At 39.3% G+C, this 27,689-nt stretch overlaps 1 protein-coding gene and 1 long non-coding RNA gene across 29 annotated transcripts in view; one reads left to right on the top strand and one right to left on the bottom strand.

Moving 5' to 3' along the window:
* The first annotated feature begins 728 nt into the window (after positions 1-728).
* On the top strand, positions 729-16,452 carry LOC310848146. Its single transcript, XR_014566175.1, has 2 exons — positions 729-2,488; positions 16,081-16,452. It is a non-coding gene; the product is annotated as an uncharacterized lncRNA (long non-coding RNA).
* Positions 3,604-27,689, bottom strand: part of PTPRM (protein tyrosine phosphatase receptor type M) — a 413,795-nt gene continuing 389,709 nt past the window's right edge. For 14 of the 28 annotated variants that reach the window (XM_083746769.1, XM_083746753.1, XM_083746766.1 and 11 more), the window contains 10 exons: positions 18,625-18,741; positions 18,141-18,295; positions 17,627-17,762; positions 16,504-16,653; positions 16,108-16,281; positions 14,264-14,395; positions 9,429-9,554; positions 8,211-8,374; positions 5,387-5,522; positions 3,604-4,402 (listed from right to left, as the gene is read on the bottom strand). In XM_083746769.1, coding sequence (XP_083602895.1) covers positions 4,349-4,402; positions 5,387-5,522; positions 8,211-8,374; positions 9,429-9,554; positions 14,264-14,395; positions 16,108-16,281; positions 16,504-16,653; positions 17,627-17,762; positions 18,141-18,295; positions 18,625-18,741 — 1,344 coding nt within the window. In that variant the 3' untranslated portion in view covers positions 3,604-4,348. Of the gene's footprint in view, positions 4,403-5,386; positions 5,523-8,210; positions 8,390-9,428; positions 9,555-14,263; positions 14,396-16,107; positions 16,282-16,503; positions 16,654-17,626; positions 17,763-18,140; positions 18,296-18,624; positions 18,742-27,689 lie in introns of all 28 variants that reach the window. The other 14 variants (XM_083746763.1, XM_083746742.1, XM_083746764.1 and 11 more) reach the window with 1 other exon arrangement.

The following is a 27,689-nucleotide window of genomic DNA, read 5'->3' as shown; positions in this document are numbered from 1 at the left end:
ATTTCTGTCTCCATTCCATCTGAATCAGGTGCAGCACTGCAGATGGTAGACCAGTGTCTGGAAGCAGTAATGGCCTTTATGAGGGGAGGGCTAACAAAATGAGAATGAATCCTAAAAAGACAGAGGCGCTCTTGGTTGGTGGTTTATGTATTTGGGAAATGGAGAAAGAACCTGTTCTGGACAGATTTGCACTCCCCTTGAAGGAGCACACACATAGTTTTGGATCCAGGTTTGTCATGGGAAACTCAAATGGCTGCAGTGGTTAAGAGTACCTGTCTCCAGCTAGGATTGTTTTGCCAGCTATAGCCATTCCTGGATTGGGATAGCCCTGCCACAGTGATCCATTGTAACTTCATGGCTAAATTACTGTAATGTGCTCTACATTAGCTTTCCTTGAAGATGGTTTGGAGGCTGTAGCGGTTGTTGAATGCTGCTGCGAGTATTGACTGGCCTATTATTATATATGGAACTCATAGAAAGGTGGGGTCATGTGACTTTGTCATTTTGCCCATTGTGTAACAAACTGGTAGCATTCGCTCTTGAGCTCTTATGCATGCACAGGTACAAACATACCTGTGTGCATGCCCGATATGGAAAAAAGGTAGTAGAGGGCAAAGGATGGAGTGATGGAGTGGAAGGATACAAACAGAGCAAAACAAGCACAATATGGATAATTCCAACTTCCTCCACCCATTGGGATGGGTGCAGAATAGCCACCATTTCCATGATGGAACATGCGAAAGCTAACCTGCCTGTTGCACGCACAGAAAATTTCAATCAGAAAAATCAGTTTGTGGAATAGCATTTCTTGGCTGGAAGCACCCCATTTCTTCCTTAGTTCCCAAGTACAGGAGGAACAATACAAATAGCACTGGCTTCAAGTGTGTGCTTCTGATACAAATTAAGACAAGTTAAGCTGTTTTGCCAGCAAAGGTCAGCTCTTTTAAAGTCTAATTTGGCAGGTACCTTGCAGGCATTTGATACAAAACCTGCAAGGACTAAAGGACACAGAGTCAGAAATCTGATAATTAAGCCTTCAAGGGCCTGTATCAGATTCACTTCTTTTTCTCAGGTGGGAAGCTTCTACCTGCCTTGCATCGTGAAGTATTTCACACCCAGTTAGAATCTATATATATTGACCGCCATACTTTTACAAATCAGAACTGCTAAGAGATGTAATAAAATAACTAGTTTAATATGTGTTATATTTTGAAGAAAGTGTGAGCAGCAGCCATACAGATAATGAACAGTATATTCCAGCAATGTACATTTTAAGTGGAGCAGACTAGATCCCTGCCCTACTGCCATGCCCAACCATGCTTGCCAGTTGTATGTCCAAATATAGCTGTGGCCTATTTTCAACCCACAAATGTGTATAATCTGTCCTCATTCCCACCACACCCAAGCTGGAACCTGTGACTGCTTCTGTAAAATCTGAAGTACAAGTTCAAATGTGCAGGTACTGTTCAGCTTACAGTATTTGTTTTGTGAGAGTCTGCTCCCAGCTTTCAGTGTTTTTAGCCAATGAATGAAAACATAGCAATGACTGGCATTTTGAAAAGCAGATCTAGCGAAATAGAAAACCAGTTACACACCAGTGTCTAGTGAAGCAACTTTTTGGTTACTTTTTCAGTCTTCTCTGCCCTGTTGGTTGCCATTCTTGACTGATGTTAACACTTCTTCTTTAAAGTCGGTGTTAGAACTTTAATGAAAAATTGCTATCTGTATGAGGCCTCAGCTTCAGGATGCTTTTATCCAGATATGTTACCTAGGATTATTTCCATTTCCAGGTACATTTTCTTCTGTTAGAGAAGAACTACAAGAAGCTATTGTTAGCTTCCTGAAGCAAGATGTTGAGTCTGGGGCCCTTCCTTGTAAAATAATTTTTTAATAACCAGGAAAATGTGTGCATTAGAACAAGGGTTGCGCCAATATGAGTGCAATTAGTCAAGAAAGTGGGATAGAACTTGGAAAAAGTTATTAATGGAAAAAGTTAAGGTACTTATCTGTACCTTTTCTGTGTTTGAAAACTTAACGTTTTGGCTGAAATATTTTTGAAAGCTGGTTCTTATTATGGTAGAGGGTTTATCCTTCTCAGTTATCACCAACAGCTACACTGCAATTACCTTCCCAGTTAGTCATGAGAGTCTAATGTCAAAATGACTCAAAGCGTTTAGTAGAAAATTTCACTATGCTCCATAAAAGATTTTTAACATTAGATATAGTGCAGGATAATATATTTTAACAATAATGGTTACAGGATTTTGTAAGAACAAACAAGGATTCACTTTCACTTTAATATACGTCTTTTCTCTCCCTTAGCGTTACGTGATTGACCAGAATTCAAATTGGGAGCTGGCGCGGACTCCTGTCGTACCACGTGGCCTGCCCATGGATTTCCCAACTACCAACTGCCTAGTCATGTGTTGCTTCCAGGGGCTTGGGGCCCGATGCAACAGGCTGCAACTGCCGCCCACATTGGGACCAGGTAAAAGAGGTCATTTTCTTTCTCTCTAATTAGGACCACAAAGACATATAGTGAGGTGAGAAACACTCTGTACAGATTCAAGCTTTGTACACATCATACATTTGAAGCAGATGGCTTCACCTAAAGAATCCCAGATTCTTTACCTTTACCACAGCTACAGTTCCCAGCACCCTTTGTGCAACTCCAGCTGATTTGCCAGCTCTGGCTGCCCCTGGGCAGATATAATATTGCCACAAGGACCAAAGCCCTTGTGGCTTCTGACTGAACCACTGGGGATGGTCTTGAAGACGGTCTGGAAACTTCTGTTCAGGGGGGCAGCCCATCAGGAGCATGTTTAACACCTAACATCACATACTAGGGGGCTTGTATCAATTTTGGATTTTGGGCTTGTCAGAGGTGAAGTGGGGTTTGTACAAGGTGATACAAATCAAAGCAGTGGCTCTTGAAGTGATTCGGTTCATGGTGTTTGGTGATCCAGATATGTATGACAAAAGCAAAACTAAATGTCTTTAAGCCTACCGTATAAGGAAACCACCAGGGAAGGGTGACAGGGGAAGGGAAAGCAAATGCCATAGGAAAAGCCTGTAATTAGAAGGAATGATTTTACCAAGAAAGTTAATCGCTTTTAGTTCTCTTCCCCCACCCCAAAATTAAATGAAGATTATAATAATATCGTAATATATTTATTTATATCCCCACCTCATTCCTTGACAGGTGGCTTAGTTACAGATAACTAGCGCAAAAGTCATTGGACCTATTTGTCTGCAGTTTGGCAGGTTTCTTACCCAGGGAAAATATTATTTGACTGAAGATAGTAAGGATTGGTTTTTGGAATGTTATGTACACAGGAAATGTATACATGTTCAAATGCTGAGCTATGACCTCTCAGGAATCAGAATGTCCAACTCTGCCACAGTAATGTAATCATTTGAAAGCCTTGTCTAAGTTAAGCTGAAGGCAGTTCCATGCCATAGCAGTCTATTTTATTAAATGAGATTGTATTGTATATGTAATTATTTATTAAGCTGAGAAGCCAGACAGGGTAAACAAATGTTTACAGTATAATACATTAAGCATTTTCAGGGTTTAATAAAAATGATTGTCACTCACTGTGCTTCACAAAAGATTTCTTTTTAATGAATAAATAATTTGATGAAATCAAAAAAATATTTACAATATAAACAAATGGGGAAAAGCTTTGGATATATTAATCTGATCATCCTGTATTTTTTCCATTTTCTTAATGGAAAGTCAGTCAAGTCTTTCCTTTCTGAAACAATACAAGTTGGACAGAAAATACAATTCAGCAAAGTTAATGTGGTTTGTTTGTGTAGCTATTAGTTAGGTTGAAGCTACAAATGCTTTGTTTTATTAGGAGCAAATAGGATACAAATGTAACTAAAATACATTATCAAAATGCTAGACGGCATTCTCCACAGAACAAAAATGTACACTATAGTCTCTGACAACAACAGAGGATCACTGCCAACAAAAAAGTACAACAGAAAAGTACAAATTTCTTCATTAGAATAGAATTGTGCTCTTTAATTTACCAGGTGACTAGACTGGTATATCAAGTTGATGGATTTATATGATAGTGGTTTCCAATCACTGAAGTGCATTTTTTGTGTTACTGTGGGATTTGTAGGTGTCTCAAGCAACGGCCATACTGTGGAAAATGGGCAGTGCAAGCATTTATTTTTTTGGAAAGACGCTCTTGGGCTCTTAAAAAGAGCCAGTACAAAGCAATATAAGCATAACACTGAGAAGTCCTCATCTCATACACACAGATATCATGAAGCAACTTGCTTTGATTGTGGTGGTGAAAGGTTTTGATTCCTCCCAGCACTATTTGCACCATCAGCCAGAATTCAAGTACTCCAAAGCCACTTCATAGCAGAATTTATATTGATCCTGGAAAATCAAAACATGAAAATAATGTCATTTGCAGCAAGGACTAAATCAAGGACACAAGTTTTCTTTTTCAATTAGTTATAATTACATAACAATACAAATTTCTGTGCAGACTTATACATGGTTAATGATCACTGAATTGGCAATAAGATTATTCACATAAGCAAATAAATAAGTAGAACACTTGGAACACTTGGAAATTTCTATTGCAGAAAAGTGATAGAACAGAGGGAAGGAAAGAGCCAGTTACTCTGAGCTCTTTGGAAGAAAGGTAAAATAAATATGAACCAAACACTGAAATGACAATGACCAAGTACTTGTTTAGCCATCCAAATGCCCTTTTAGCAGGATGCATCCTTCCTTACACTACTGATGAGCAAAGTAGACCATAATACCCTGATGCTTTGCGATGTCCTATATAGTTTTTATAGAACAACAGCTGGCATTTCAGCAATTCTACATATAACAAGTTCCATAAAACACTCTACAAGGAAATAATTGCTCTTGGCCCTTTGTTTCTAAACTCTTTTAATCCTTCTGCAAGATAGAAGAGCCATAATTAAATGCAATACTCTGAATGTCAAACTGAAATTCACAGTCTTGATAAATATTAGGAGATTAAGCTATTTATAAAATATATAATTTGAAAATCTGGCATTTCATTTTACATGACTATTATTTCTGCCACACAAAGGCTGTTCTCCATGTGGATTGCACTGCCAGAAAGGGAAATTAATAAGGATGTTCTGTTGAAAGTTGAAAGTTTTCACAAAAAACCCCAGCATACACTGAACAAGTCTCCTTGGGAGGAAAGCAGTGTAAAATACTTTTACAAGCCAAGTGATTTCATTATCCCCTTTAGAAAACAACAGGCTTGCTTTTATGAACCGCTCTCAGTTTAAATCCCAAAAATGTCACTGTGCCTTATGATAATAGGAATTCCCCCCCCCCCCCTACTTAGTAGAGCAGTTTAAAAGCTCATACCAGAAGGTCCACCATGTTAGGCTTATTATTCCGCAAGGTCTTCACAGCATGGAAAACATCAACAGCCCTCTGATGTCGCAGCATTTCACAAACAATACTGATTGCACAAAACGTCCCACTGCGGCCACCTCCATTTCTGCAAGAAAAGCAATGACTTGATTATTTTGTAGCTTTGTGTTATTTCCCCTTAATAGTACATGCGGGTCATCCCCCACCCCAGAAACCCAGTATGACATATGTTGATGTGCCAATCCACCTGGACTGTGATAAGGACACTATTTGAGGGTTCACAGAGCATCTACTGCATTTAAGTCCCATAGCCTGATTTCAGGTATGGGCTTTTTTGGTGTAGCGCTGAAACGATATGTTTCTTACTTTCTTGACTATTGCTTCTAAACAACACCAGCCTATTTCACAAGGTGGGTGTTGGGGATTTTTATGACAGTCTTGTTATTGAAGCAATCTCTGGCCATACCATATCTACATGTGGACATGCAAAGTTCACACATGTCTTGGAAGGTAACTAAATGGTTATATGTCCTCCAGTTTTTTTAACAACTGAAGAACAAACTTATAATTATTTATAGAAAATAAATTCAAATGGATTTTTTTTAAAAAAAATATTCCTTAACTCTTCCAGTACAAGAAAATATATAAAATGGTCCAGATATAAAACCTCTTTAATTCCACTTTATCTGATTACGTTTTAACTCATTGCCTCCGGAGAGCCTCTGGCAGTCAAGAGTAAAAGCAATGGGCTAAATGGACAAATATTTTGACCTTGGATAAAGCAGTTTCCTATGTTCTAATGTTTTGTACTAACACAATTGATCAGTATCAGATTATGTCTAGATTCATCTATCTGAACTATCCTCATTTTGATGCAATTTCTAATTGCTCAATGTTCTAAAAACCCACAAACAAACCTACACACTACTGAAGGTATGAGAGATTCCTAAACTTCTTATTTTTGTCTTGTGGAAATAAGCAGGAAGAGTGGCTGCAGAGAAAACAACTTTACTTTTGGAACTGAATTAAATTGTGATCCAATTCAGGGGCCAATTCACACATTCAATACTCCCAACCATGGTTGGGGGATCAGAAGTGGGCTGCAGAACTACATGCTTCCTTTTCTGGACCCTTAATTCTTTAACTTCCAAAATTCCCTCTACTGGCCTGAACCACAATTAAGGCTTTCCATTAGAATATCCACTACCCATGGCCCATACTAACCAGGAATCTATGCTTGGGGTAGTGGAAACAAACTCATGGTCTGGATCCTAGTTCTTAAGACATGTTTTAACAGATTGAGAGTAACAAAAATGTGAGGCCTCTGTGTTCAGATGCATGATTAGATATAGCATTTAATAAAACTTTCTTCTGAAAATTAAAAATAACCATAGATAATCTCTCTCCTTCTGGAAACTCTATTATTTCCACAACTATTCTAATCAGCATCTTTAGATTCCAGTTCATTGAAAATAATAAACCTTAATAATTACCAGAGTGCAGACTAGTTAGCTTGCAGCTTTTTAAAGCTAGAACTCACAAATGGTTGATTTTCAAAGGAAGTGACAATATGGCACATCTGTCACATCCAGGCAGCATGAAAAGAATGTTCCCTGCTGCCAAATACTGGATGGTATTGTGCCATTCTTTGAGCATTTTAATTAAAATTAAGTCATTTAAAAGGATTATGTTGGATGGTTTCCCCCACTTTGTGTGCTGCCTGGAAGTGATGTATATGCGTGTGTGCAGGAGATGTGGTACAGCCATTTAATATCACAAATAATTGAGATGATATCAATTTGCATTTTAAAAGGACCTCCCAGATATGGATCTCAAACCATTAATAAGTGAAACCTCACAAGATTAGGAATTATAATTTCTATTCAACAGGTGGGAAAACTAGACACCATGATCAGGGGGCAAGTGATAATTTTGGGGGGAACCATAGCAAGCAGTTTTAACCCCCCCCCCAACAATGACACCTTACAGTTCTTAGGAAGGGGAGTGGGGCAGAGATGAAAGTGAATAGTCAGTGCTTGGTAGATTAAGTAAGGGATGAGGAGATTTTTTTAAAAAGCTGTAGTAGAGCAAGAGGGATATCTTGAGATGTGGTGGATAAGCTTGATGAATAAAGGCAAAATAAGAGACTGAAATACAGTATCATATCATTATACAAATCATGGTATGAACACCCTTGGAATAATGTATACTCTTGTTATTATAAGAATAATTCAATTTCTATACTGCCCTTCATTCAAAGATCACAGGGTGTACAATATAAAAGCATCAAAATATAAAGCATAAAAACTATTGCTATTTTTCTAGAAAAAGAAGTACTGGAACTCTCTTATCTAGTCCATTACAGAGGTAAAGACAAAGGTCCAGCACATCCACAACCACACCTGCAAATGTAAAGGAGGAGTCATCAACATATTGCTGGCAATGTACTCCAAGACCTTTCATGTAGGTGTTCAACATCAGATCAACCCTGAGGAACCCACATTGAAGGCTCCACAGGGCTGAAGAACATTCTCCAAGCATCACCCTCTGGAAATGACCATCCAAGTAGGACTGGAACCACCACAAAGTGGTGAAACCCACTCTGAGCTTGGACAAGCCACTCCAGAAGGATACCATGGTCGATGGTATTGAAAGTCACTGAAGAAGTCAAGGAGAATTAACTTTTCCTCTGTTTCTCTCCCAACAGAGGTCATCATACAGCATAACCCAAGCAGTTTCTGTGCCAAAACCAAGCCTAATGGTTCTCTTTTTTTCCTCTTAAAGCCATCTAAGCTAGTGGCCAATATTCACTTACAAGCAATGGACGACTGTACGGCCTTCACCTCCATTGTATTCTTCCTGCCATTTGTCTACCTGACGTATGAGTTTCAGAAAAGAACGTTTGGATACAGGAGTGTCTCTATACATGGGCCATCCTAGGAACTGAAATTGCTGCACCATTCGATAGCCGTCCTGGGGCTGTGGGGACCCAACCAGTAGAAGAATAAAAAGACAGCATTATTTATTCTACATCCAAATAATATATATGTTACATGCTCTCATCAACAGTGATTATTAAAGCAGATTACTTCTTGTTATTTGCTACAGGAATTCTCATTTGGGAGTTATGACTCTGAATCTCAGAGATATATTAAGATGATTTTCTAAACTGCTGAATATACAAATATACTAGAGTGGAACAATGGTACAGCTGCAAGAGCCAATATTATAGCAATCACCAGCTAGGCAAAGTGAAATTTGCAATATAGCTCCAATTATGGCTGCCCTTTTTATATGCTCATCATTTTCAAATTTTCAGAATGAACTTTCGTTGTGTGATGACTGATTGTTAATAAGCCAAATAAAGACCCACATATTCAGAATAACATCACTTCATTAGCATCTCTCTCCAAAGACACATTTTATTTTATATGTGAATGAAATCTTTCTACTAATTTTTTAGAAAGGGAAGGAAATGTTTTCTCATTCTTGACAATCCTACATATTCAATAATCTTGATTTACATTTCTGAATGCTGTGAGATAAAAGAAAGTTTCAATTGGCACTTTGGATTTGAAAAATATCCAAAAGAGGTTTCAAGCCTTTTAAGCTGTATCTTGCAACCCTAGGGTGTGGAAATATTCAAAACCTCAAGTTCTAATATGCCCCCTTAATTTTTGGAAACTTATCTACATATATCACCAAATAAAAAGGCTTGCCAATTTTGTTCCTCTCATTACTAAGCACAATAATTTTAAAAGAAAACTCTGGAAAAAAGAGCTGAGTAGACTTCTACAATATTTTCTTAAGTAGGAGGTAGTAGATGATTATTGTTTAGCTAAGTAGGCCTTTTCTGAGCATTGCATTCTGAGCATACAGTTTTACATGTAAAAAGTTTGTTTCAATTTAACATCAGGCGCAATACAAAGGAACTCAATAAAGCTAGGAACCATAATTATTTGTTATAAATCCACATGTGAATTAGATTTTTTGAACATCTTCCAAGAAACAAATAACTGAATAAGGTCCTTACTCTTGCTGCATTATAAATTCGGAATATCCGGCTGATAATGTCTTCTTCTAAATCGGCAGAAACAAACTCCACCTGAATAGGACCATGTCGATGAACTCCATTTTCAGGCCAATATTGTGGACACAACTGTAGAACAAAAAGATCAATAAACACATAGACATATTATCTACAGAATATGTTTCGGCATGTCACCCTATAGCTTAATCCACTGGCTTTCACATGTGAACAGGTGGGCCAATGTGCCTAAAGCACTCCATAGAAGAACGGGTGCCCTGTCCCTCTCTGTGCCGGGGAATGCTCCAAATGCTAAATCACTTCCAAGCACTAAAGAGTAGAGATGAGGGAGAAGCTTGATTTAGTTCAAATCTGAAGGTGAACATACCTAATCTGCCCTTTCTGAAATAATACACAAACCAAAGGACAGCCTTCCATCACAATTCTCCAAAACTTGCCACACAGTTTTCTGGCCAGGTAACGTGTACTAAAATGTAAAAACTAGTCTAGTGTTCAAATACAGTAAATGCATATAAATATAAATGCATATATTATTTGGGGAAGGGGTCAGGCAAGTTTCTTTGAAGATGAAGACCAGATGGCCACTGCAGTGCCATTTCAAACATCCAAAAGGGCAAGAGAGGCTAGAGAGTTGCAGTCTGAGTGAGCTGTAAGGAGATGCTGGCAACAGAGGAGCCAAAGCTTTGACTAATGAAGAGGTGTCAATGCTGTGAGCCCTTCCATCCTAAATAAAACCATGTATCTTAAAAGACACTAGGATCTCTGCTGACCTTTCTTCCAAGAAAACTGAGCCTTGGGTAAGTGCACAACTCTCACCGCTTGTCAGATGGTGTAGCATGCAACAGTATGCCACTACCTATGCTTGTATAGATCTTCATATGCATATTGGACCCCCATTGGAGCTATGGATCGTAACTTATTTTGCAGGCTTCCAACAAAAAGTCAGCATTTTAAGCCTTAATATATTTTTTGTTCATTAACAATGTTACAAAACCTTTGCCGAATCACACAGGAATAATTCTAATTCTCACATTGTACTATCTTGTACAGAGTTACATATATATAGGTTCCATGGAAATCAGTGGGTATATAATTGATGTACAACCCTTTTACTAGACTTTTATTTCTGTTTATTTATTTACAGCATTTCTGGACCCCTTTCAATGAAACGATAAAATAAATCTAATTATAACTGTATAAAATCAATAATTTAAAAATGAACAGCAGCTGTGATAAGCTCTCAGGCTAATTCCTAAATGTCTAGCAGAACAAAAAACTTCCACCTGTTTCTGAGAAGCATCCAGGGAAGTACACAGATGGATTTCTCTGAGGAGAGCATTCTATCTAGGATAGTCATATTGGAGTTGGTGTCTCTGGAGATATTTGAGCACAATGTAGAACCTTAGGTCAGAACCAGATTTTGAATTGGGTTTGGTTTAGTCCAACTATACTCATCTTCTTTTATACAATTTTTCCCTAGTATTGCTTGCTGCTAAATTCTTAAACCTTTTCGGCATTTGGAGTGACAGATTTCTGACATTAAACATCAGTTTAGCAATAGCCTGTGACAGCATGCAAGGGTGCTGTCAAACACCTCAACGTGTTGGGCATTATTTGAGGCGCACACACCACCAGAAGCCCAGTCTCTATCCCCAGGGTATGATAAACAGTTCATAGCTGGAAACCGAACCCTATCCGTTACTAAATTCCCAGAGGCAACATTTTGCTTTCAGTTCACCACTACTGGATAATACCAGAGCTGCCTGGAAGTTTTGCTGATTTTTATATTTGTGAATGTCTTGTTTCTCCTCTGAAAATTTGTCCCAGAAAGTTTAAGTATGGGAAATAGTAGCCAGAGGGGCTCACAGACATTACAGAGCTGTATTCTGGTTGATTTACGTGTTAGATAACGCTGTGTAGGTTGAACAGTCTTACAGGGCCGTTTAATCCTTCACCTTCCAATATTCCCAGAAATCAATTTATGAACTATGGATTTTTTAATAGAAACAAACACACCTGACACAGTGGGAAAAGAAAAAAATATGGAGGGTTTCCAAGGGATGTACTTACCCAGGAATTCTCCTGGGCAAGACTTGGGAACAATAGTGAGGTGAGCACAAAAGGAAACTTTTCCTGCTAGCATGAGGACTGTGTTGATATTAGGACTTTTCTAACATAATATAAATGAATGATTTGGCTTTAAGTGTATGAACAAAATGTTTTTACAATGTTTTGGTAACCAATCTAATGAATAGTCTGTGTGACTGATGCAGTATAGGGATAAAGGAGTTATTTAAAATTAAAAGTGTAAATGAACGTTATGATTGCTCTTTCCCTTTCCACGTCCCTTTTACCCTTTGAATACTGAGTTGAATCTGTTAATTAAAATCTTGTAACTGACACTGGTGAAAGTACCAGAGCAGATGTAGTACCCGAGAGCAAGCATGCCCCAGTGGTTTTAAAAGGCAGCTAAGACCAATGGGAAGCTAAAACAGCTTAGTGCTCTTGTATATTCAAATCAGGGAGCAGATATTCAAATGTGCATTTTAGTGGCAGCTAAAAGTCTAGGTCCCTGGAGCCTTTCCTCTTTCACTCTGAAAAACAACCTACCCACGCACAAATACAAGGATTTTGCATTTCATATATTTCCCTTGAGATAGGTGAGTGTGGCTGGGGTTTAAGAATATGAAAGGGGAGTGTCTGCAATTTGTAAATACTGACTTGCATTAGTGATGATTTTCATAAAAATGATAACAAAATTATTCTAATGCTAATAAAAATACTTTCCTGTAACTATTAAAACCGTTCATGATGAATCCACTCCAAACACTGCTTAGTTAAAACATTTAATTAATAAGTACATACTATGGGCATGAAATTGTAGAGGAACAGTGGTCAGGAATTATGCATTTTGCATCCACTGTTTGAGTCTAATGCCAAGATGGGCAGCTACCATTTAGCTACCAAAGGAAGGCTGCGGTGGATGCTGTTTTGCAAGCATCCAGAGCTCAGCATGGTATGCATTCAGAGAAATGATAATCCAGACACTCTTGTGCTCAGATGACAGTGAGGAGTGGAGAGCTGGTGTCCAAAAGATTACTAATTTGAGGGATGAAAATGATGAGACACTGGGATATCTTTCTGACACCTTCTATCAACCCCAGTGTTTCACCCCTGTTTGAGATGATAGACTAGTCTGATGGGGTATTTGAACATCCTTTGACATGTTTACTTCCACTGTAGTAAGTTTACAAGGTAATTGAAGAGCCCATACAAGTTCTACAGTGGCCCTGTCATACTCAGTCTAGAGAGAGGTGTGTGAAACAAGTCAGAGGCAGCAGGTAGGGTACACATGAGAAACATGATTAAGAACTGTTTAAATTTCTTAACTGATGTCATTGCTTTCTAATGTTGTTTTATGATTACAAGGTATTGTTGTATACTTAGTAGGATATGTTTTATGCAGAGAAACTTTTTTACAGTATTATTTTAAGTAAGTAAAATTAAAATTCTTTGGTTTTCTGAGAGCAGTTTATGTGCTTTTGAATCAAATGTAGACTTAGCAAGCTAAAAGTTGTCCAACCACAAAAATAACAGATTTAAATTCCTCACACCCCAAAACATATTTTTAAGACCCCTCGTTGAAGACCCTCTAAAATATAGTGCATTATTCTCAGATTGATGCATTATATTCCGGGGGGGGGGGGGGGATGTTCCAATGGAAATACACATATAAAGCCTTATCCAATTAAAAAAGAAAAGGTTTGACTCTGATCAATGCTCATTTTCTTCAGAAAGATAATATCAGTTGCAGTAAGTTGCACTTCAAACCCCAAGAAATAGAAGTTGAGCTCATATGCGTAGTACGATGGATAATGTCTGACTCAGGCCAAACTTCAAATTTCACTATTTTTCTTTCTAATCTACTTCACAGGGTTGTTGATAAAATAGCATGGACTGATTTCTATGCAGAACACACACAAGGTTCCTTGGACAAAAAGCAGGATAAAGGTAAAGGTAAAGGGACCCCTGACCATTAGGTCCAGTCGTGGCTGACTCTGGGGTTGCGGCACTCATCTCGCTTTATTGGCCGAGGGAGCCGGCGTACAGCTTCCGGGTCATGTGGCCAGCATGACTAAGCCGCTTCTGGCGAACCAGAGCAGCACACAGAAACGCCGTTTACCTTCCTTCCGGAGCATACCTATTTCTCTACTTGCACTTTGACATGCTTTCAAACTGCTAGGTTGGCAGGAGCAGGGAACGAGCAACGGGAGCTCATCCCGTCACGGGGATTTGAACCGCCGACCTTCTGATCGGCAAGTCCTAGGCTCTGTGGTGTAACCCACAGTGCCACCCGCGTCCCCTAAAAAGCAGGGTACAAATGTAATAAATAAAACATGATTAAACATGCAAAATAAGTTAACTAAAAGTTACAACTTTGGGGCTTATCTATAACTGGTCTATTGACAATTACTCCAGTAAACATATGAATTGTTTCCAGTATTCCTCCCCAGTACTGCAAATGGAACAGCTGCATAAAAGTAACTGCAACTAAAACCAGTCAACTGGCATTTTGTTAATGGTCAGAATGAGAATGAGTAATGAGTAACAGTCCGAGCTACAGTTCCAACAACAATTTTCTACAACACATTGCCTGAAGGAGTCTTGGCTTGAAAAAGATGCAATATCGGTTAAAATTATGAGGACTGGAGGAGCTAGGTTTGAGCATCAAGTTTTTCACAGCAAGGATCTTTACAAATGATACAGTGAGAAGATGCTAGTTATGATGATGTTTCATTCAGCTCATTTCTGTGACTTACTTGTGCTGGATCTACATCATTCAGCATAACTATTGATGTGCAGTGGTAGTCTAGAACCAGTCTCCAGAAATCTTTGACAGTGTTTGGTAAAGGATGCTGGGTAACAATAAAAGCTGAAGGCTGCTTATAGCTCTGTAAAACAAGAGAAAATATAATTCCACTGAGCAAAACTGTCAGGATTAAAGCTTTAATAAGAAAGTATCAGCTGCAACAAAGGGCACTCAAGTCTAAGGGCATTAATAGATGACAGCGGTGTTGAACAGCTTCAGAACAGCATGGGAGAGAGAAACAGGGGACATGTACAGACGTGTTTTTTAGCCGAACTTTACTGGTGAAATCTGATGACTTGCTAGACTTCATGGAAGGGGCAGCAGTTGTTGAATGGATCTGGAATATTCAATGGAGCAATTTTATCACCGCTGGACAGGGACATGGCTGGTTTTGAGACCCCACCTACACAAATGGTGCCTCAATATACACTGTTGCTATAGTAGTATTATCATTGAACCAGCAATACCTATCACTCTTGAAATCTGCACATTAAATAAATACTACCAACAGAAGGTGCAAAAGCTGGGTAGAGCAGGTGTGTAGTGTGGGAGGAATGGAACCTAGCCAGAACCTCTGGTCTGCTCATACTGTATGTTAGAAACAATGAACAGATTAACTATATATTATGTGGCAATCCTATGGGCCAGTTAAGATGGCCACTATTATGTCAGGGCTAATACAGGAACAACATAGTTGCAAGCCCATGCTCAACTAGCTGCAAAGCCAGAAGTATAACACCTGCAGAAACTAGAGCAAATCTACTAACGCCACCAGCCACTCCCATAGCATCTCTGACGCCTTTATTGCCACCCACCAATCATGCGGCTGCATTAGATATGTGATGATGGCAACTATCAATGAGTGTCAATGAAACAACCCTACCGATACACAATCTTTCTGCACACCTTTATTACAATCAGGTTAATCCTCAGAGAACATTATATAAATGCATACTACTTTTATTACTCTTTAAAGGATTGCTTTTATGGAAGGTTATTTTAAATGTCTTCATTCTTCTCCAAAGTCTGCTTTCTTGGCATGTGTGACAGCCTTAATTACTGTTGCTCTAAAATGTCAGCGATACTCTACAAATCTCTAGAGAGTGTAAAACATGTTTAAGTATCCTTGTACTGATACCCTATTAGTGCTATTAAAACTTCCATGGCTGCATTTAACTGGAGTGGGGGGAGCGGAGGAGGGAGAAAGAATCATGTTTAGGAAATGTTCAGTCATTCAGAAACGAACAGAGTGACACGTAATGGCTTGCATTCTACCTATACCAACTGGCAACTATTATTTTCCTTTGTTAATTGCTATGAAATTTAGAAGGAAAGAAAACTAAAACACTGCTGCAAACTTTTCATTATGCTGTTTGGTTGACTTAGGCCGCGTTGTTTACACAATTACCTGGGAGTAAATCCTATTGTGGTATGTTAATGACAAACATCTGAGTAGACATGCACAGGATTGTACTGTTTATGACATTCTGAATAGCTCTTTTCCCTCTTAGGTGTTATTATAATTAATATTCAAGTACTAGATAAGACATCTAGGCCATTTCCTTTGTCAATATTCCCCCTCCCCATTTTCTAGTTCTCTTAATAAAGCTTTCAGACTTTAAACAATATTGATAAATATAGATTTGATAAAACAAATCTAGAATATCAAATACATCCAAAAGTTTAAAGACTTTTGGAGGGGAGTCATTTTTCAGGAGCAAAAAACTGAGCCCCCTTTTGCTGAATTTGCTTTTCTGTATTTTCCAGACTATTAAGATCAGGACAGGCGCTTACATCCATCAGTGCAGCATTGATGTAGTTACTGCTTTCCCCATCTATCGTGATGAGGAAAGGTAGGCATCTGTCTGGAGGAAGCACATCCATGCACCGATTCTTCTCGTGATTCCGTGGTAAAAGTGCTATGCTGCAGTCCTCCACGCGCAGAGTTGGAGTCACCATGTTAAGGGTCTACAATCAACAACAAAACAATTATGAGAGGAAGAGCTGATTGGCAATGAATGTGCCTTCAGAACAGGATTATGGGTATCTTTAATTTTAAAAGAGAGTCTGTGCTTCAGAGAATAATGGAAGATTCTGGTCTCACACTTTAAAACAAACAAACAAACCTTACGATACAAAGGCCATTGTCCTGTTGTGCTTTTAAAAATGTATCCATGGCCCATGGCTTACCCTAAATTCTTCTTTGATCTGGCTTGAATTGGTCTGAGGGTCCAGTTTGTTCATTTCATAATATACAGATCTAACTTGAGAGGCTGGAACAGAGGTATCCCCACACAGACAAGCTTCCAATATCGCATCATGTATGAATACATACTGTTCCTGTAGAAGTAAAGAGATAGGTGATAGTACCCACATAAATGAGAGATTTTTTTCCGAATGAAAAAATGAAGAACTAAATGTGGTTTTCAGCTTTTGCACATGCTGTTGGAAAACCAACTATAGTATCATAGTACAATACTACAGTGTTACATATTTACTGTAATCCACTAAATATGAAGGGCAGGTGTTATTCTACCTTACAACTCTGGACTGCATTCAGTTTCCCCTTAGTCCCATTTTTGTTCTCTCCTCCTTGCAGAAGTGTATATGCTTTCAACCCACCACCATCAGTGACCTGACAGCTGCAGCAGGAAATCCACTTCTTCATACAGGGCAGAGCTATACTATGGAACTCATGATGGTGTTGATGGCCACCAACTGAGATGGCTTTTAAAAGGGATTAGAGAATCTCATAGAAGAATGCTGTCAATGAGTACTAGCCTTGATTGTGGCACATTACTTTCCAGAATCAGAGGCAGCATGTCTCTTGAGCTCCAGCTGCTGGGAAACAACAGCAGGAGACTTCATGTACTGCATTTATGCTTCCAATAAGGAACTGGCCAGCCACGGTTACTTAATAGAAAACTCTCTACAGTACTGAGTAAATGAGTTTCCTCTGCTTGCTGAAGTCTCTCCTTAGGTGTCACATGTACTGCAAAATATTTCCTGATCCACCCCAGCCTCAACTTGCCAACAACCCCTATTGCCACCCACTGTGGTCTCATCCTCCCTACTTGATTTCTCACTCTGTGACCTCTCTTTCTACTTTTACCGTGTCACTCTAATGCATATTATAAGCCTTCTGCATGGCTCCATCTCTATCGGACACAAGCAGCTGATGGTAAATAATGCCAGGAAGCAGCAACAGGGCACATCACCTAAATGAATTTGAATTCTAACTTCTGGTAAAATGAAATGCATTTTTCTTATGCACAAGGAGAGAGACTGGGGCAGGAAAGGGTGATGGGAATACCTCCGTTTGCACCATGTTAACTCTTCGAGACCGAAGCTCTCTGACGCAGTTGTATATATCTACAACACCTTCCCTTTCTGCCATATCTAGCATAATGTCAATCACAATGAAACACCCAGTTCTGCCAGCACCGGCGCTGTAAATACAAAAGCACAATTAGTACAAGTTAAAAGTTCAGAAAGTGCTTGCTGTTGAATCTGAAAACAGATTCTTGAGTGGCATACGTAATGAACATCATTTGAATGTGCCTTAAATATATCATTAGGGGTTTTCAGCAATGTAGCTGACATCTTTCACATTTGAGGGTAACAATTTCTTATTAAGGATGCTATAGATCATTGTAACCTGTCTACAGGCTGCTGTCTGTCGATCAGCAGTGGTTGGGAAAAAAATGGCATTCAAATTAACATTGACTACAAACAGCTCAGCCCAGTGCGTGTTTAATTTAAAGGGATAAAATTAGACAGTGACCTTCTCAACCAGGCATGCCAGAAGGCCTTTTCATTGCACTAACCTGCAGTGTACAACCAGCGGGCCTGCATTTGGTGGGCTTTTGGACTTGACTTGCCGGACAAATCCTAGAAGTCCTGTAGCATGGTAAGGTACACCGTGATCTGGCCAACCTGTGAAGTGGAACTGCCTGATTTCTCGGATTTCATGGGCACCTCTCTGACCATCCATCGTTGAATAAAAAGAGAAGAAAGGAGAATGTTGCAGAAAGCATTTTAACAGAAAACAAAAGCAGGAATTCCTTAATGTGGCACTTCTTAAAACACAATAGCTATTTAAAGTCCTGCCCCCACTTCTATTTCATAAGGCACTGGAAAGAAACATGTTGCTGTTTAAATGGGGGGGGGGGGGAACCTGACCTCACCCTTAGGGGGCAGTAGAGTATTACCCACAAAGTAGTTTGGAAAAAGGGTTGACTTTAAAGATGTTGCAGCTTTAACACAGACATGATTAGAAACATATGAGAAACTATATCTTTAAACACTAACCTTTTCCACGGCAAATGTTCGAATAACATATTCTGCCAGGAGCTCTGTTTCTATTAGAGTAACTTTAATGTCTTTATATATCTCTGTGTCATCCGGCCAGTATTTACAGCACTTGACCTTTTAGAAATAATAAAAAAAAAATCAAAAAAATCAAGGTTTATATATATTTCAATTTGAAGCATTCCTTAACACTTTTGCAGTGATGTACAATTGAACTGCCCATAAAACAGCCATGCTGCCTACACAAAAGAAATGGATCATTAGTTTTAAAGAACACAATCTTCTTTTTCAAAGAATCGTTCTGTGAGTTAAAGGTGGAAATAGCATTCAGCGCAAGTTGGGGAAATTGTATGAATCACGTTAGTATTTATGCCATGAACAGCTCAGTTAAAATAACCACTCATTTCCTGTTTTTCTCCCTGTTGAGGGAGTATCCAGAGGGAAAAGCAACAAAGCTGCATTTAAACATTCACAGCCTCCTGAAGTTGGTTATTTGTCTCTAAAGTGTCTCATTCCTTTATGAAAAAGCACACTGTGACATGATTCCTTTTTAGTGGAAGAAAGGTTTATTTTATTTTTTTGAGATATTAACTGCTCTGAAAACCTAACAGTAAAGCAGGGGTTGTGGTAACCATGTATGCGTAAAACATAACACAGAATGTGTGAAATCTGACATATGCAGTAATGAGATTTGAATGACAAAAAGATTCTATTTGTGGACCTGAACCTGATGCCCAGTGAGACTGAATAACTCATTAGGCCCCTAGCAGAAATCTTGGCAGGTTACTTCACACAGCCTATCCCTAGCCAAGGAACACATATGCAAAACTGGGGCAAGATACACTTAACATTTACTTCTTGTGCACAATTGCACACATTTTGCACACAATTTCCCTGAGTTGTATGATTGGATCCTGTTTTCCATGTCTGAATCTTCTGAATTATTTGCTGTTATTTGTTTTTATATTGCTTTTTTAAAAACTAGTTTTAGGTTATGTTTTTGTTTTAGTGACTTTTGTGTTTAGACTGTGCACTGCTTAAAAGATTTCTGTAATATTGGGTGGTACACAAATGCTTTTAAATAAAATAAATTAAACATGTGTGTACACACTTATATACACAATACATTCATAGAAATGTATGTTTATTTGTAAATGCTTTTTAGTTCCGGTTTCCTTCTAAAATATTATAGTCCCACCCTTTGAGAATGGACCCACTAGTGCCTGGAAGAGCCTGCCTGGTGTTGTGGAGATGAAGGGTTTGGTGATATGGAAATTGTATATAGTTCCTTTGTTCCACACAACTGTCTCTGTGCTCTCATGTTTGTTGTTGTGGAAACATGGCTCTCTTGAGTCAAGTGGAATCCCACCCATAGGCCCTGTGGCAGGACACACAGGACAGAACCTGTAATATGTAGACCTCTGTAGAAGCATCCAAAGCAATGTGCAAAGTTTTGTGTATATATGGCAGGATACTTTAAATCGCTTCCAACTGAGGGGGAAAAAATACATCTGAACACCAGATGCAAAGTACTGATGCAAAATAAGCATACCATGCAGTTCATTTTATCTCTGTCTGGCATTTTGCTGCCAGTTCTGTAACAATTCCTAAAACTCTCTCTGGAAAATACACACACACAAAGCCCTGCAGTCAGGGAAATAGAAACCACAAGAAACACATTTGAAAGCTCATTGTTTATCTGTCTGTCTGTTCTGCTTGATAATACAGACCAATAGCATTGTTTAAATCCCTGACTTAAAAGGTTCACAGTGCTTGTCTCCATTGTCAGGCAGCTATTTGTAACAGCAATTTCCCCCCCATGGAAAATGTGTTTTTCTCCGCATTGTTCAGGAGAAACAGAACTTCCCAAGATCCCCAGTCTGGCGCAAACTATCAAAGCCCAGTCTCTGACCCTCATTTCCTTTTTCTGCCTGCTGTTTTTGTTTCTTCCATAGGTAGAATCTGATCCACACCAACGTGTCCAAGGCACATGCAAAGAAGGAAACAGCTGCAGCATGGGACCTAAATCAGGTTTCTAACTTTAGCACAATTCCTTTTGAGATGGGCACTTGCCGATGTTCCACAGTGCTCAGTTTAGCCGGATAAACAATTTAAAAAATAGATTGGACTGAATTGCTTGGCTTAGAAAAGTAACATACAACAGCATAGTCTAGACACTCTGGCTTACTAATATGTTCCTTCTTAAAAAGCAATTTCTCCAACCCATCTGCAGACTTAGGATGTGTATAGACACCATGTACTTCTGGCTGCATATTGTTGGATTTGCAAGTTTGTATCCCCAGGATACCTAGTGTCTGTCCAGCAGAAGACAGGTAGAAGAAAGGCAGGAGGGAACCTCTCCTTTCTTAAAGGGTACGGCACTTCGTTTTAAGAGAAAACTTACTGGCTACTTTTGTTACATCAAGCTAATGTACTTCTGAAATGCAAAACATATTTCAAGGAGCACAGAGTATTTTTCTGTGCAGTCTGCATGCAGAAACACATTGCAGCCCACTGTCAGATCCCTGTCAGCAAAGGCTGGGCCATCCCATATCAGGGATGAAGGGCAGTTTTGTACTCATGACAACAGTGTCTCCAAGTGCACCTACACTTTCCTTTTCTCCATAGAAGGGATACCATTGAGATAAGGCAGAAGCAGTTTTAAGGTAGCATGACCAGTTCGGCAGCACTGGGCAGAGTCCTGCAGGAGGCGCCACAACAATGCTGCAGAACGAAGCTGGGGGTGGGGGAAACGCCAAATTTTAGTGTTGCACAGGGCGCAGTTGAAATTTGAGAGCCCAGACTTCGCCACTGGATAAGGACAAAGTCTGCTTCTTGGCCCAGTGACCTACTGATACATCACATGCTTGACACTGGGAAATTGGGACATTGCCCCATCACCCTCATAAGCTGGCACTTCTGCTTTGAAGACATGGAGCCTAATTTCTGAAAGCCACTCCAGCCTATAATTCTAAATGTACTTGCTTAGGAGCTAGCCCCATGGAACACAGAGGTAAATAGGATTGCAGTGCATAACTCAGTTTGCAAGGTTTACCTAACAACTGAAATATTGAAATATTATTGAAGAGTCAATTGTTAAATAAGTCAGTTACAAATGTCAATGGGAAATTCATTTGGGAGATAGCAGACTTTAAATTTGTCAATGAAACACATTATTCTAAGGGTTATTAACATTCTTAAGAAGCATTCTTAGGTAACTATAATGAATTAAATATGGAAGAGACACAAAACTTGTCAAATTGGTAGCCAGCAGATTTGAAAGGAAACTTTTGCTTATATGATACAAAAGTTTGAGAAGACTGGACCCTGGGGAGGAGACACTTCCAAGAGAGTTTTCACTTTAAAATGGTCAGATCCTGGGTTTCATTAGCTACTGTTTTTGTAAAACACATGTCATCAGTAAACAAACCTATGAGACAGGTTCTGCAGAGAAACCAAGACATGCTCGATTCAGCAAACTTCATAGCGATTGAAGTTGGGACTCTTGCATCCAAATCTACCAAGTCTATCAAAATCCTCCTCTTGTTTGGCTTTTTTTGGGAGTAGGGAGTTATGGGAAACATTATAAAGATACACCATGCCTTGTATTCATTTTATACCCATAACTTAGTTTGGTTTACAATGCAAATTTTATGCACACTCTTCACAAATCTAGATTTTGATAAGTAAAAGTCAGTAAACATTGTTTTCACTGTACTCACCCAAAGTGATTAAAACAACTTGATGTCAGTACCAATTTACATTTACAGGTAGTCTAAGCTATGTAGAGTTTCACATTAATATGTATAGAACATTTTGTTATTAATGCTGCCTAATGCACATATTTTTGTAGGGACGTGGGTGGCGCTGTGGTGTAAACCACTGAGCCTTTGGGCTTGCCGATCGGAAGGTCAGTGGTTTGAATCCCCGCGACGGGGTGAGCTCCCGTTGTTTGGTCCCAGCCCCTGCCAACCTAGCAGTTTGAAAGCACGTCAAAGTGCAAGTAGATAAATAGGTACCGCTCCAGCAGGAAGGTAAACGGCGTTTCCGAGCGCTGCTCTGGTTTCACCAGAAGCAGCTTAGTCATGCTGGCCACATGACCTGGAAAAACTGTCTGCAGACCAACGTCGGCTCTCTCGGCTAGTAAAGCGAGATGAGCACAGCAACCCCAGAGTTGTTTGTGACTGGACTTAACTGTCAGGGGTCCTTTACCTTTACTTTATGCACATATTTACAACAACACTAAAAGATTCAGATCTGGAGCTAGTTTAGAAATAGGTTCCCCACTTGCTAGCCCCACACTCTGATGGCTGTGCATTGAGCATGGTTGGCTGAAAAGGAACCCCTAAAGGTGAGCAGCTGCTTTATAAAGCAGAGGAGCTTCCTTTTCAGACAAAGTGTTATACTGACACTGCAGGTAGATGAACCAGATAGTTTTGAACAGGTTTAGAGACAAAATCTATGAGGATGGATTAAGAGATTAAGCCTGATTATTATCTGGCATTCAAGCAGTTTTAGCACTGCTTCCATGTTGCTCCTACAGTATTCTCGGGAGCCGTTAAGAGGCCTGAAATACAAGTTAGGAAAAAGAAAGGGCTCATCTGCTTTATAAAGAACAATGGATAAACTTTAGCATCACTTCTAGAAGGCTTCCCTGCCCTGCACGCACATCTTCTTTCTGTCTGAATCAGATGTATAAACTACTTTTCATTCACTGCATTTCATGCACCTTTAAGAAATGATGAGTATTTCCAAGCACACACCCATATGTTGTAAAAGTCAATTCAGCGGTACCTTGAAGTAGTTAGCAGTCATGAGTAAGTACAGCAATTCACAGTTCTTTATAGCTGAAAGTGATACTAATATGTGAACTGGCAGCCAAATTAATCTTCTAGCTGCACAGGGAATTTTAAATTACTTACTGGTTATCTCTAGTAGAGTTGATATTGATAGCTCATATGAGGTCACTGGATGGACACTTTTACACATGCTAATTTTACTTTAGAATTCAACTTGTACCGTGGATGATGAAACAGGCATGCAGTCTTATATGGCATTTCTTGGAGGCAGGATTAAATATCTAATAGGCACTTCAGTCACACAACCACACAGCTACTGGCTGGTCTGATATGGCTACAATAGCTGGTTGTATAAAGGAAGTTGGGCACGTCCATCTTGCCATCATGCCTTTCATTTATATTATCAGATTAGCTGTGTATATCATGTTTCTGGAACTGCATCCAATGCATGATGGCTGAAGTGCCTTTACATGGTACATGAGGATATAATGTACTTCAGCAGATGGTGACTGCTGATGGCTTGGTGCTGCCACATGAAATTGTTGCACTGCCTTAATATCCGGGATTGTCTGACTGACAGCATAATCCACAACTTGTGATGCTCAAGCAGCAGTCCCTGCATCCCAAACGTGATAGTTTCCTCAGCCTAACACAACGACATATTGTGACAACTTATCTTAAAACAGAACAAGGCCCCATCTGCACTTTGCATTTAAAACGGCACCATACCACTTTAAATAACCATAGCTTCCTCCAAAGAATCATGGGAACTATAGTTTAAGCGTAGACCTTAATCCTACTCACAGAGCTACAATTCTTAAAAGAGGTTCACATTGAGACCTATTTCCCAAGGAACTGGGAATTGTAGCTGGGCAGGGATAGGGATCTGCAAGTTCCAAACATATTTGTTGCACAAGGGGACACTTCTTCATTGTCATAGCAATATGTATACTTTAAAAAAAAGTTTCAATACTGAAGGGATTTCATAAATTCTCAGGTACTACAGGCCATCAGTCTTGTCCTTCCATCTTCATTATCTCTAATTACGGTAACAGTTTTTTGCCTTTCTGAAACTCTTTCCCTCCCTTTGTGGAACCACTCCTGCTCACTATGTCCTCTGTATCTTATCTAAATTTGAATTCTAACATGCAGTTTTCCTTAATACATTTTACACATAATTTCCCCTAATGTGGTTCATTTTTAAAAATCATTTGCACCAATAAATACATTTCATAGGCATTTTTGCTTATAATTATGGATGCCGAACTGTATTACAAAATTCTGAGAATTTTGTCATTCCAAACTTATCCAAACAATGGTCTAACCATGAGAAGGCAGTGTACTGCACTCCCCATGTCTTCAGTTCATCTGCCATATCACTTGGAGCAAAGATCACATCAAGGGTGTGCCCTGCCTGGTGTGTTGGACTGATGACCATCTGAGAGAGACCCATGGTTGTCATGGAGGTCATGGTCTTGAGCTGGCCCGACATCAGCCTTCATGTGGCTACTTCAGGTCAGCCAGGATTATTATGTTAGGGTCCTCTAATCAACTGTGGCTTTACCTGCCCCAGACCTGAGATCAGATGACGTGAGGTATGGGCAGGTGCACATGACATGAGGAAAATATGTTGTATGGCACCCTGATATTGATACTGTTGAAAGCTGAGCTATTAATATTTTAAATAAATAATTATTTTTAAAAGCATATTCAGGCAAAAAATAATAATCTTTCTGGCTTCTTTTGTTGTTTTCCTGCACAGATTCTTCTGCTATCTCATAAGGAAATAAGAGTAATACACCAGAAAATAATATAAATGCTATAAAATTGTTTGGCCTTACCCAAATACAATTATCTTGACTGACATAGAAAATGTGCAGGATCCTTATCCATTTTGCAAAGAATTGCATAGCTTGCTACAATGAGGAGATAACATCACAAATTATTTCTTTACCACTGGCACTTCACTTCTCTACTTGAAGTGTGTTGAAACCAACATGTGACAGAATTTAAACTAATTAGCAGATGTTTGAACTTTCATTTCTGACTGAGTATAGGAATGCCAAATTCCATCATGTTGTTGTTGTTGTTTTCTTGTATTGAGTTAAGCATTGCTGAATACTGAAGCATTTTGTGCAAGTAAAGGGGAATGCCATTTGATCTGCAGCAGAAGTGATTTACAGTCACAGTACTATATGCTAGATAGTTAATCTTAGTTCTCCGAACTGTCTGGTATGCTGGTATATAGTGAAAAGCAGCTGAGTCGTGCAAAATAGTGTACTACACACTATACAGCTGACAACCCTGAGCTCAGTATTACCTGAATATGTATCAGGACCGTCTTTTCATCCTCTGCTAGGATCTCAGCAGGGATCCTAATTTGGCACATGCTGCCCTCCTCCTACATTTGATGTCACACTTGCAAAGGAACAACCAGAAGCATTAAAGGCTGTTCCCAGTTGTTTCTCTGCAAGTGGAGTTTGCATTTGGTGTCCTTAAATTTGGCACCAGATGAAAGCTCTGCTGGGGGCTCCTGGGTCAAGTTAATCCCTCCTGGAAGTGAGACTTGCATTTGATGCCAAATCCCCAATTCTTCCTCCTCTTTCTTTGCAGAGGTGGCTTGAATCCAAGTATCACTTGCCAAGGAATAAAGGAAAGAATTGGGAGAGCACTCCAATTGCATAGTTGATAGCTTAATATTAAAGTTTTTACTTTATATTGTTTGGGTTGATTATATGTATGTGTTAATGTTGCTCGCTGCTTTTGGGGGCCTATGGTCCAAAAAGCGGTATCCAAACAAACCACACCGTATGAAGTTACATCACCTGATGTTGTGGTGACATCACGTGATTGACAAATGGGTGGTCCAAGTGGTCCGTGTGTGAGCTCAGGATGCAGCCTGTCAGCTGGACCCTGTTCTTCAGCCCTGCACTAGGGCATAGTAACTAGACTATGTACAAACTGGTTAAAGATAAAAAAAATCACAGTATTGATGCACAGGACAAGCCATGCTACCCAGAAAATTTCCAAGTCATGTTGACATTGACACTATTCTGCTGCCAGACACATGTGACACAGCGGTTCAGTGTCTCTCTGCATTACTTCCTGTGGTAAGCACAACTGACGGTTTCCTCTTCAGCTGTGACATTCAGCTTCCCAAGTGTAAGGCTGTAATTATGGTGGGAGACTAGGATACCAAAGACAATAGTAATTAGCAAGTACAGTCACAAAGACCTGTTTGGGTGCCTTTTCTCAGGAACTGATTCTTCTGCTAACAAATAAGAGGTGTCAATGGGTGTCTCAAAGCAGAGACCAGTTTCAGGATATTCTCTCTCTCTCTCTCTCTCTCTCTCTCTGTGTGTGTGTGTGTGTGTGTGTGTGAGAGAGAGAGAGAGAGAAATTTCCTCTTCATGCTTGCTCTGATCCTGTTAATTACCAATCTGTTTTAGCTGATGCATTTTGCATTTATAAAAAAACCCTGCAGGTCAGATGCAAAGATGCAAAGAGCTTGGCCCTAACACTTTCAGGACTTTTCTTTAGTTAAAACTTAAGTAAATTAGACTACCAAAATGTATAATCTACATACTGTGGAGGCAGTGTACAAGACAGCCTGACACCACCTTGTCGAAGGACACTAGCTTGTGAATTCTGCTCCTTTCTTAATATCTAAATCTCCTCACATATTTGTGTATTTTCATCAAGACCAGTTATTTGCACTTTTCTAACTGGGTACCCTTAATTGGTTCAGAAAGGCTTAAGATATGAATCGCTATTGATTTTATACATTCTAGGATCTAGAGCATCACTCTCTAGTAGAAAACAGCATGCAAGATAAATGGAAAACCAATCAGAGCTTCTCTTGGTGTTACAAAGGGCAATGTTCTGCACATGTTTTATGCTGCCCTGCTCAGCGAGGCAAGCACTGTTGATTTGGGGACATCTTTATTAAATGATTATAGAAGAGTCTGCCTAGCTTCCTGGAGAATAACAGCCAATTGTTCCCCCTAAGGATTTTGCTCCTGCTATGCATGATGGAATAAAGCCAACTTGTAATTTCTGGTTGTACATTTAGAAAGCAGAAATCTGGTTTGATTGGTAAGACACATTATCTTATTTACTGATGTCAGATTAAAGATTTTAAGCTGCTGAATTTTATGAAGCATCTTTTTTTTTAAGTTATCTATCAGATCTGCCTTCATCTTTACTGGAAAACTACAATTGTTTACATTTGTTTTAAAGTAAGATAAACGAATTTAACTATAACAT

Source organism: Podarcis gaigeae (genome assembly GCF_964106915.1).
Source record: "Podarcis gaigeae genome assembly, chromosome: 7".
In the NCBI taxonomy this organism is placed as follows: domain Eukaryota; kingdom Metazoa; phylum Chordata; class Lepidosauria; order Squamata; family Lacertidae; genus Podarcis; species Podarcis gaigeae.
This window is presented reverse-complemented; position numbering and strand designations above follow the sequence as displayed.